The sequence below is a fragment of the Dendroctonus ponderosae genome, unplaced genomic scaffold (genome assembly GCF_020466585.1).
Source record: "Dendroctonus ponderosae isolate FM_Combo_2020 unplaced genomic scaffold, Dpon_F_20191213v2 Dpon_F_20191213_1, whole genome shotgun sequence".
NCBI classification, from domain to species: Eukaryota; Metazoa; Arthropoda; class Insecta; order Coleoptera; family Curculionidae; genus Dendroctonus; species Dendroctonus ponderosae.
In genome coordinates, this window is record NW_026017110.1 from 8,661,355 (window position 1) to 8,673,147 (window position 11,793).

The 11,793-nt window shown below is 36.8% G+C and overlaps 1 protein-coding gene across 2 annotated transcripts in view; it reads left to right on the forward strand.

Annotated features, from left to right (window-relative positions):
* LOC109535449 (neuropeptides capa receptor) overlaps positions 1 to 11,793 on the forward strand; it is a 30,226-nt gene that overhangs the window by 13,383 nt on the left and 5,050 nt on the right. For both annotated transcript variants that reach the window (XM_019901361.2, XM_019901363.2), the window contains exons 4-6: positions 2,069 to 2,159; positions 7,893 to 8,112; positions 10,313 to 10,541. In XM_019901361.2, coding sequence (XP_019756920.1) covers positions 2,069 to 2,159; positions 7,893 to 8,112; positions 10,313 to 10,541 — 540 coding nt within the window. The remainder of the gene's footprint in view (positions 1 to 2,068; positions 2,160 to 7,892; positions 8,113 to 10,312; positions 10,542 to 11,793) is intronic.

Sequence of the window (11,793 nt, forward strand, 5' to 3'; positions counted from 1 at the left end):
AAACGTGGTAGGAACGTAGCCCTTCCTCGGTATTTATTTGGTGCTTAGGAAAGTGTCAGTTATTGTGCTCTAAGTGCCCCTGGAAGGCCCTGATTCGGTTATGTCCAATACGTGTTCCTCTGTGCCTGAAACCCGAACATCGATTGTCGTCCACTGTCTTCCTGGAACCACTTTCCTCGCCCATTGTTGGCGTGAGTTCTTTCAGCTTCTGCCATGTTACTGTAGCATTTCCCCTGAACTAATCGCGTATCCGCAAATTCATAAAAGGAAATTCAAAGTAAGTCACAGTTTGACAAATTATTGTTATTATTGACAAGGTCTATCCACCTGTAACTTTTTGTGAATGACAAAAAACATCATTGCCTTTTCATCAAAAAATTGTAGGAGAGAACTTTTTCTATATCAAAAATTTTCGTAATTTGAAGCAAAGATAGTAATTTTTCTTGTTGAATGCTTAAGTATTCCAATATGCTACCAATTAAACATGGAACAATTTCAAAATAATGCTTAATAACAAAGTTGAAATTCGATCTTCAACTGTTAATATCTTCTAGAAATTTTGGAAAAAAAAATTCCAATATTTTTATCGTACTCCCCAAGGAAGCCTCTATCACCCCTTAAAAGGAATGACGCCAATTTTGAATCACCCTGTATACGCATACTCGAGCCTTTAGTGTTCGGGGACTGCTCTTTTGCTTGAAAATTGAAGATGCAATTTTTCATACAAAACAACTTTCAACTCACGAAAAGATCCGAAAATAACTGCGGCGGGCAGAAAGCAACAAACATTTTGCATTAAAAAATGTGAGGCTTTAAGGCTCGTTCTCTTCGTTAACTTTCCAATCACTACGGAACAGTTGAAGTCTTACAAAAAATTGTCAATTTTCTACACCATCATACTTTGAGCCAGTAAAAATGCAAATGTGTAACTGTAAGAAGACTCGATTTTATTGCGTTTGTTCTGTTTGGGGACATTGTTAATTTGTTCGCAAAACAAAAAAAAATTAAAACCATCGAATTTTCCGAGAAATTTTTCCGCAACTCTCTAAAATTTCACAAAAATAACTGAAGCAGAGCCAAACAAACATCTAGCGAAGGAAGGAAGCTCACTAAAAGGTTCATTCTCTTTGACCAAGTCGTTCTTTGATCGAAAGTTTGCTAACTTTTCAACGAAGGTGAAACATTTCGAATACGTGTAACAGTCATTCAATTTTCATATCAATTCATGCCCCAGTGGCTATAAGTCCCATAAAAATAGTTGAGGCTTTAACCCTGATTCTACCCGAGAACGTCGTTCATTTGCTCCGAACTCGAAAATTCTATCAAATCTATATTGACCTTCCATACAAAACTTTTGCCAACGTGCTTAACGAATCATCAAAAAGACTCAAGCGAACATCCGATTGAAGAAAACTTGAGACGTTATTAAGGTTCGTTCTGTTCCGAGTGATCGTTTGTTGGTCTCAACCTGGCAAATTTGACAATAAATTTTCGAAATTTCCTAATTTAAATTCACATAAATAATTTCCTACACGTTCCATGTCTAAAACCGGAAAAAACTTACACATAGAATTACCTACTTGAATCTTGGCACTCACAAATCTCAAAAAATTATCAGAGGCAAAACGTCCTTTACAACAAAACTGTAGACCTCACATTCGTTCTGTTTGCGCAGGTTGTTCTTGGTTTTTCCAACTAACTTTCAAATTTTTTGTAAAAGCCTATAAGGCCGGTTTACTCGGTAAAAACGACACAAATCTCAGCTAATGAGATAACAAAGGTTTTCATTTAATTTCTTACCCTTTAGGCCTGGAAGGGTCGTAGATTCATTTAAGTTTACTAGATAACTAATGATTCTATTCTGGAGTCATACGAAAGTGGACGGTCCCTAGTAGAGAATTGGAGGTTTGTGCAGAATTAAGTGATTTATCACTACCAAAAGGGTCAAGCGCAGCAATTTAATTTCAGTTTCATCCACAAGTTAATATAAATGTTCATCTGCATTGTCTTTTGTTCCAGCGAAGTTTTTCGAAAACTATTTGAGCTTAAAACTCGATTTTTCTTTCAGGTTTGCCCAATGATGTGGCAATGTATTGGCATCAGTATCCTTGGCCATTGGGAATATTTTTCTGCAAATTTCGGGCTCTTATATCCGAAACGTAAGTATCCACCCATAATAGAAAATCTCATTAAATTACAAATTTGGGCCGACAAACAAAAAACAAATTGTTGCCCCCGTCTTCGCCCGATAAATTTGGTTTTCGACCGAAAAAAACTCAATTTAATTGAAGGGTAGCGCATTATCGGCAAATCTTTGCCCGGATTAGTGTTTCGCACGTCCCAAGAAACTGTCTGTAGAAATTTCCAGGCGAAAATGCGACAGTGAGAACGTACAGATTTATTTTTACCCCGGGAAATGTTCAGCTAGCGCATTAAAACAAAAAACTTCTTTAATTTCAAAAGTGTATGCTAATGGCCGACTTTCTAATGCTTTGGATACAAAAGCGTGCGCCATACATTAGGGTATTATTGTGACTTTCGAGCCCCCGATGTGGTCTTTTTGAGCGAAGGGTTGTTTTTAGAAACGGTATTTTCGTGGCGCCCTAGAATCAGTTAAATGCGAACAATGCGAATTTAATTCCAACTGATTTTCCGCAATGTTTTCGATTATTCAGTCAAAAATGAACATGCAAAGTGTGTCAATTTTTCCGCTTCTAAAAGGGCGTGAAGTTCTATTAACGGTCTATAATAAGATCAGGCGGGGAAAGATGGGAAAACAGAGATTGGAGCCGACTGTGGGAAAAGTTTCCTTTCCTGATGGATGAAGCCATTTATCAGCAACGACAGTTGTAACAAACGAATTTCCACATTAAAAAACCATTTGAACTATTGAGCGGACCTTGGACAAAAGCAAATGTTCCTGTTTAATCGCTTGGTAAATGTTGAAGATTTATTTAGGTGAATGGCTGATAGATTGTAAACATCTCAGTTTAGTTGGAGAAAAGCGGTAAACATAGAAGAAGCAAAGATTAATGGAAAAATTGACTGGGACGAGATGAGGAATAAAAGGAAACAACACTGAGATGCATTACCCGTTTCAATGAGTGCCATAAATCCAGAAAACCAATGTACTGTTTGCCTCAGACGATCAGCTAGATAGCGGTTGATTTCTGTGATGGATGAGGCAATTTATCAACTACAGCAAACGTGAAGGATTTGTTTTCAACTTGCAACATATCTAGAGTATTTTTCGACGGTTCTTTGCTATCCTGTAGTCAAATAATGCAATGTTTTCTGCCCACAAAGTTTCCTTCGACTAACGGATTTTTATTGGGAACTGATTCTAGTTTAATCGGTTTCCCACTTTAAATTTCGGGCGCCGAGCGCTCCAAATTTCCCTTATTGCTCTAAAAGGAAAAGTAATACCAGAAATGTATGCTTAAGGAAAACTTTGCGCCACGTGCAGAAGCGGTGAAAAATTATCGAAATGACTTTTTCCGAAACTCATTAATTATGTTATGAAGGCGCAATAAATTAAAAAACTTTTCCTTTGCTGCGAATTAGCGAAGATGAAAAAAGAGTGAGTTTTTGAGCCGGTTTTCTCCGTCAAGATTAAAGCGCAAATCCCAGGAAAGTGTCACCATTTTTAAGTGGAAAGTCACAAAAACCATGCCACAAATGGTATGATTATCTCATGAAACAGTCTGGGAGCAATCGGGGTTTCGATTATTTATTTACTCAAGAAGAGCAATTTAAGCAAAACTTATTAGATTTGGGTCCGAGATGTGTAAAATTACCATCAATGTGGTTTGATTTCCATAAACACCGCTTCTAAAAATAACACTGCCAATTTGAGTATGGGTTTTAATTAATCCTGCACAATTTAATTTGCATTCCGTGCCATCCGGCCGTTCTTTGTCGAAAAGAGAAATGGAAAAATTAGGCAAATAAGGGTTAAAACAAGCCGGTTTTAAAGGATTGTTTTTAGTGCCTTGGCATTTGCTGAGTACTTTTGCGGTAATGACCGCTTTATGGGTCCGACTCGATGGAAAATTTTACCGCTAGAAAAGTTTAAAAAATAATTAATCTGGGTACATGTTAATCTCAGACAGTTTCAAAACGGCTTTCGACCCAATTTGCTCTCATCAGCTGGGGTTAGGAAGGAACGAAAAATATTGTTAAAAGCATACCGAACAACTGAAGCAAATAATTTAAAATCTAAATGCGCCTGATGAACAAGTATTTGACTCTGTTGACTCGCTGTATGTAGAAACACTTCAAAATACTTCTAAACCTTTCTACATTCGCTGTTAATCGAATGCAGTTTATAAATTAATAAATGTATCAGGAAACAACAAAAAATCTAAACTCTAATTTGACTACAATGCAGTCCGCTTTGTGTCCAACAATATCATTAATCAAACAGTCACACACACATAGTCCAAAAACGTAATTGATGATGTTATTTGATTTGATTCTTCCGGCATTGTTCCAAATTAATTTCTAACTCTTTGATGTAAATTCGAAAAGTTTTGGGAATGCGGTCTTACGCTATGCCAACCATTAAACTAGACAATGCCGAACCAAAGCGATTTTAATCAAAATTCCGGGCTGGACGCTATTTTATTAACCCCAATTCACAAATTCACACATGTTCATCCACCACAATAGACGCTAATTAAAACATCAAATTCTCAAGCGCAATTCAAGCGACAGTTTATTTACTAAACCCGCAAATAAATCAACAATTACCCCCGCACAAGACATCCATTAGCGCATGTTAATTTTTATTTGCCCCTGTCGTCAGTTTTACATGCCTTTAGCCGGTTTAGAAGCGTTTTATGAAAAACGCAATTGCGCAAATATTACGTTTAATTGCAATTCTATTAATTGGTTTCTGCTTGTTGATTTAACCTCGAATTTTCAGTTAATAATTCAATAACTATTGCCCCAATGGTATATTAAATTAAACAGTTAGTTAAATTATATTTAGCATTTAACAAAACAAATTTAAATGTCGTCTTTTAATAAACGCCATGCTTTTGAACTTCCTCTTAGAGACCCAGCTTTTCGCTATGAACGCGTTCTTCGAAAAACAGGGAAAATGGACCTGGATTTCTACTGGTGGAAACAGAAAAAATAGAATAGATCAAAAATAAAACAGAACCAGAGCACCAGAGACTAAAATCTACAGACCAGCGAAAATGTAGATGTTGAAGAATTAAACGATAGCGATTGCTCACTGAGGGAACCTATCAACATGAGACCAGAACACAAAGAACGAATCTGGTTCTCCTCAAGTAACGCAAGCCTTAAAGGCCGTTTAAAGGTTCCGGATTTTGTCAAAAATTTTGAAAATTTGTGAAATCGATCAAAGTAGCTAGCGAGAAACACTGGTTTCAACCTAAAACGGGAAACGAGAAGCAAATGACCATCTGCAGGTAATGAATACATTGATAGAAAAAATCTAGGAGTAGGTACAATAAGCCACTAATGCTCATCTTTATTGACTATTAAAAAAGTATTTTGATTCCATAGACTGGGAGGAGATGTGTCTGCTAGTGCTAAAAGCACTAGTTTCCGGAGAACTTGCGCTGACGATTCACATACCTGAAACCACACTTCTGGCCAATTGGGTGCCATCAACACCTTTTCAGATAGAAGGATTGAAGATATAATCAACCTGTGAACTATTGCGAAGCATAAAACTAGCATTCGCTAAACTCAAACTAATTTTTCAGTCAGCGGCCCATTGAGCGTCCATCTCCGAATCAAATTCTGCGCGTACAAAGCAATTGAACAATTTAATTTGAAAATATAACAAAGTTTTTAATTGAAACCAGTGAGTTTGTCACCGAATCGATCTCAACCATACGGGGTAGAACGGAAGTTCTAATCAGTTAGACGAATAATATTTATTAATGCTCTAATGCATACTGGAGCTGGTTTGAGTGACAACATTAATTCCAGACGATGCAGTTGAAAATGTCTCTAGTGTGTTGTGGAAATTATAATGCAACGGGAAATGTGCACTTGTGGAAACGCAAACAGGCACAATGTGTTGCATATGAGAAGATGCTGGTGGCAGCTGATTGAAATCACATAAAATCACAATCTAAATCCTGCAGATTTCGTTCCATTTTCTTCAACGGATTGGAACTTTTAGAGGATTATTTCGTCTCCAACTCGGACAATATTTCGACACAAAAACTAGCTTTCAGCTTCAAGCAATCGACGTGAACAAAAGGAAATTAGTGGGGTTATTAAGTGGGAAATCGTTCCATTTCCTTCAAATTACCTTAAATGGTTTAATCCCATTTGCGGGAAATCGCCCAGAGACCAAAAACTCTTTACCAACATTAATCTTTGCGCCAGCAGTTTCCATTGTTTATTAAATAATTAATTTAGTTCATGTTACGTACCGCCATAGAATTAGTGATTACTGTTTTGCCATCCCGAATTAGGAAAGTTTCGTTTGAAACTGGTAAACTTTAAAATTTTGCCTTGAATTACTATACAAATTAGTTCGAAAAATATAAACCCCAAAATGCCATTTGCAAATTAAAGTTATTTCGCTCAATTTCAAGTGCGTGCATGTATATTTAAGATATAAAGCGGGGAAATCGCTCAAAACTACAAGCCCAAAGCCGGGAAAGTTAAGTTTTCCTGTGTAATTTTTCATTCGGGCCCACCCCGAGAACGAGAGAAAAAATAAAACCGTCGGTGCCTTTGCATTAATAAAACAGGAATGTGTATCCATAATGGAAAGATTCTTTCCCGTCTAAGAGAAAGAGCCCCAATTTGTACGGTATATATTAATCTTTTGGGGAATGTCCGAGGTCTCTAATGCCGAAACACGTCGGCAAAATGCTTAACAAGGTGGTGGCCTCAAATATATCAAATTTATATACTTGGCATGAACAAGGGATGGAGGCCCATAAATAAAATATCAGGATTCTTCCTCTTAAAATGGCATAACTTAACACTTCAATAAGGGTTGAGTCAAACTTTCCATCAATATTGAGCTAAGGTACGTTGTGGCCTCAAAGAAAGGCAAGTTATTGCTTGGAATAAAGCTCAAGACTACTAATTTTCGCCATAAATAAGGCCTAAAGTCGAATAAATCAAGAATCAGACGCTCTAAATTAACGGGATGTGTTGATTCTTCGAACGCAGCCAGCGTTTGCTTCAAATGGGCCAAATTAAATTATCTCCTTCATTATGCGTGTTTTCTCAAATTAATTAGTTGCCTGAATATACAAATTTCATTTAAATGAAAAGTCGCAACCTGCCTGGATTGCTAAGCAGTTTCATTGGGGCAAAAGCTGTAGTTGGCAAATTAGAGTGCTTAAACATTTATTCTCTGATTTATCAATAGTTAATTTTTATCCGGCTCCTGTTTTTATATCCACAACTCCATATAAAGCTATTAAAGAAACTCAGCCTCATCATGTTTCGTTTCCCAGCTAAGAAAAGTGATGGTTTCGCAGGCTGACGCCTGCCATATAGAAGCTCTAATTGCGCCCGAAACTTCCGAAGCTGACGCTCTATAATAAGTTCCTTGACAAGGAATTTTTTTCGCAAAAACGGGAATGCTGCCAGGCACGTAAACTCATCCAAAATAAACCCCATCAGGCTATAATAAAGTACGTGGACAAACTTGGGCTGGCAACCAGCAAACGGCCTAATTTGCATCCCTCTGCACATCGCTGTTTACTTGCTGAGGCAAATTGAGAGTTTCACTGATATGTACCTGAACATATACATATATTGCGTTGAGAAACTCGAGTAAAACTTCGAGCCCATTAACGGTCTGTTTCGCTTGACTTTTCCTCTGCGATTAATCAATCTGGAAATTCATGCCAACTAACGAAATACTCTTCTATTTTCAGCGCTTCCTACGTTTCGGTGTTGACTGTAGTCGCCTTCTCCACAGAGAGATACATCGCTATTTGTTATCCTCTGTATCTTCGGGCCATTTCGGGACTTCAAAGAGCCGTCTGGATCATTGCCGGACTTTGGATTGTTTCCTTCTTCTGTGCCCTTCCGTTTGCTGCTTACACCGTTATTACCTATGTTACTTATCCATACAATTCGACGAATATTGTCGAGGTAAGTAGGAAGGCTTTAAGAAAATGAGTTTGTTTGTAGTGCAAATGCCTTTCGTTCGTGGAAAAATTCGAGTTTACCGTTATCATTTGAAAATGGAGCACAATTTCCTTTAAAAGGCTCCGAATGATATTAAAAAGGCTCCGAATGGATGAGGCCTATAGAACCGAAAACTCTTAGGTAGAGCTTTTTTTCCAATTTCCTTTTTCTGTATACATTTTTTTTACGGAAAATCTCATGAGGCCCCGTAATACCATGACTAATAAGGTTAAAATCGGCGACTCTATTCTAAGGCGCCATCGACATTTTTAACCGGACTTCCATACACAATAATCTGTAAATAACTCCGGGGAAAAGAATCAAGAGACGTTACGTCGCTGCTATGAGGAGGCCAGATAGCCAAAGCCAGATATCAACCGGTAAACGAATTAGAAGCAATATAGACAGGGTGATAGTGTCAGATTTAATCTTGATAACCCCGGGAATCAATAGAACAGATAGAATTGAACATGATTTATAAATGTTTATTAAGTCGCGTCGATTTGTAGTTACAGATTGTTGAAAGAAATATTTTGTCTAGTTTTTTCTTCATAAGTTTTGAACCTACAAACACTTCTTAGGGCATTGGAGAGTTCACAATATTTTTTCATATGGAACACAAACCTTTATGTAGGAGCTTATTCTTTATTTTTACTGTTGACTGTTAATTAAAAGTAATACATAATGAAATGATTAAGAAATTCAACTGGAATGGGAACAACTGGCAAAACCGTCCCTGAACGTTGCTCGTCAAATTGTGTCTTGTTTTGTTTCTTGTTATTTTAACTACCGTCAACTTTTTAACTTAAACTTAAACTACAGATTTAAAATTAGGACATGAGTATCAACAACTTCTAAAGGCCTTACAAATGCTGCTTAAGCTTTAGCCATCCAATCTTAAGAGGAGGGTATTTTGTGGGCTACGCTCCCTTTATTTTGCCTCAAAGCTATAAAAATTATTTAAATGAAACGGATCCACAGTGATCTCCACTGATTTATCTTAAATTTTTTTTCGTCTGTATTTTTTCAAATTTTATTTTATTTCTGAGATATTTAACGAAATTTGGCACAATGTAGTCACGTAAATTTCATTAAACGTTACAGAAAGCGTAAACATATGAATCAATTCCTCACTTGTTTCATAAGCGATTGATCTTAGTTGTCCCCGAAACAAAATAATCCAAAGAATTATTTTTTATCTTCTACCTTCTATCGACTTTATTTTAACCTGATCTATTGATTTCCGAAGTTTTCAAAATAACACATGAATTATCCTGTATAGTTATGAAATCAGGAACAAAATCCTATCGATGTGTCTTTTAATATATGGGGTGTTCTATTAAAAACATCCTTTATGTCAATTTTTTAAATGCCTACTTAAAGTACGTTTTTCTGTGCCTGTAAGTTTTTCTGTGCCTGTGTGTTAATGCGCAACCTTTTCATCAGAAAATTGGATATTTGATTGGAACTTTTCCTTCTAAAAGGTAATGTCATCTAAATAATTGGAAAAAGTAGACAGCAGCTGATTGTTTGCCATAAACGTTATGATCGAGCACACAAGCGACTCTTTGCCATCAAAGGCAATTCAGGGTACCAACCCTTCCAGCAATTAATCAATCAAAAGCTCATTCTCAACTTGTAGTTTCTCTATAGGCCGTGTTGAAAACCGTTTGCTGCTAGAAAAATTGATGCTTTTACCATGATTTATTATTATCGAACTCAGTGAAAACAAGCAGGTTTTAAGCCAATTCGGTGTAAACCAACCTTTTGATCATGGGACTAATTCGATTAATTTTTGGCTTAACTATGACTGTAACAATGGCGTGTGTTTACCTGTAATTTCCACTGCTCCATTATTAAGTTACATGGCTCCCTATTAATGATTGAATGGAGGGACCGCCAATCTAATTGTAACACAAACAGCAAATCGATAATGGATTTATTGTTAAGTTGTGTGGCAAGATTGGCTTGGAAGCCGGGGTTATTTGTTTGAGTTTACATTATACATTAAGGAGATTCGACTCCCTTTGTTCCAGTGAAATTGATTGAGGATCTAGCTCGTATCGTCTATAATCTATCATACAAATACGTAATTCAAGCAGATTATTCAGAGCTTTGAAATATGAAATATCCAATCAATTGGCTCAAACATTGATTTTTGCAGGAATCAGCCATGTGCGCCATGGTAAACCAGCCAAAAAACATTCCTCTGACCGAGCTGAGTAGCCTGATATTCTTCATAGTGCCAACGGTGATAATCGCGGTACTTTACTGCAACATGGGCATCACCATTGCCAAAGCTTCGAGAGCGAAATTCGAGAACAAAGTCAAAGGATCAATCCATCGAAAGAACAAAAAACACCAGAGCAACAAGAGCATTATAAGGATGTTGTGTAAGTAATCAATTGTTAGGCAGACATATTAAATAGTTATGCACATTCATTAAGAATTTCAAAGCCAACATTGGGATCGATTGGAAAACTTTCAGTAAACCCCCATTATCGTCAGGCGGGAATTTTTCTTGTGTCCAGAGGCGCTTCTGTTTGCAAAGCATTAACACTCGCTTTCAAGTTCAACAGCAAACTGACGCCCGTCAGCGAAAGGTTGAAATGCCTCATAATTCTTTCAAACAATTAAAATTAATTTAAGCGCTGAAGTGCTAGGAAATCAAGAAAACTTTGCGTGAATTTAAAAATGTAGCTAGTTTCCTGGCTGCAATGGCTGCGATTCCAACCGGATGGTCTGTGCGGATTAAAATTTGCAGATAAATTAGTTACTTTGGCAAATTGCACTCTAATGTGTGCTTTTAACGAAGATTTAATTTAGTTTATTCATGTCGAAATCGAGGCCCAAAGGAGAGCAGACTCTCCAGTTCCTTTGACACTATCCAGTGCACGTACATCCTTAAGTTCATTAGAGTTACGCATTTTGTCTGTCGGCTCATGCCTCAGAATCAACAAAATAGATAATTCAGGATAAATGTATTCATGAATATTCTAAAAGAGTTGCATATAAATATCCAGCTTTTCCAACTGTATCGGTTTAATCTGATTGAATCAGAAAAGGCTTATCGATTAAATTAGAAAGTTTCATCTGGAAATGGCTTTGGAAAGCATGATTAGTTCCGCGGAAAATCTCAATGTGAACGTGATATTTACGTAGGCAATAAAGTGCAACTCGAATCAATTCGATAAATCCACTAGTTGATTTAAGGGATGTTCAGATGATGTTCTCATCGGTACACTGAGACCGTTTTCCATCAGAATCTTAGTTTCGGTGTTAAAAATGTTAATCACGTATGAAAAGATAGGGATTTTAACGAAGAAAAAAGCCTCACATTGAAGATCAAACAGCCACGTTAAAGCCCCCAAATAAAAAAATGCGTATAGGAATAACATCAAAGCCCATTAATAGCAAAATTTAATTCAAAACTATATAATTAAATACCGTAGTTGGGCCAGTTAATTAGTTGGAATATGCAGTTGCTAACGAGGCGAAGTTTATGCGGCAACGTAAGTTTTCTGCTCATTGCTCTAATTGAATTATCAGATTTAATCACCCACTATGTAATTATTTCGGGTGTTGAATACTAAATAAACTCGGTGCTGGTGTTGCACGTAAGGATGCAAATTTCGAATTTTGAGT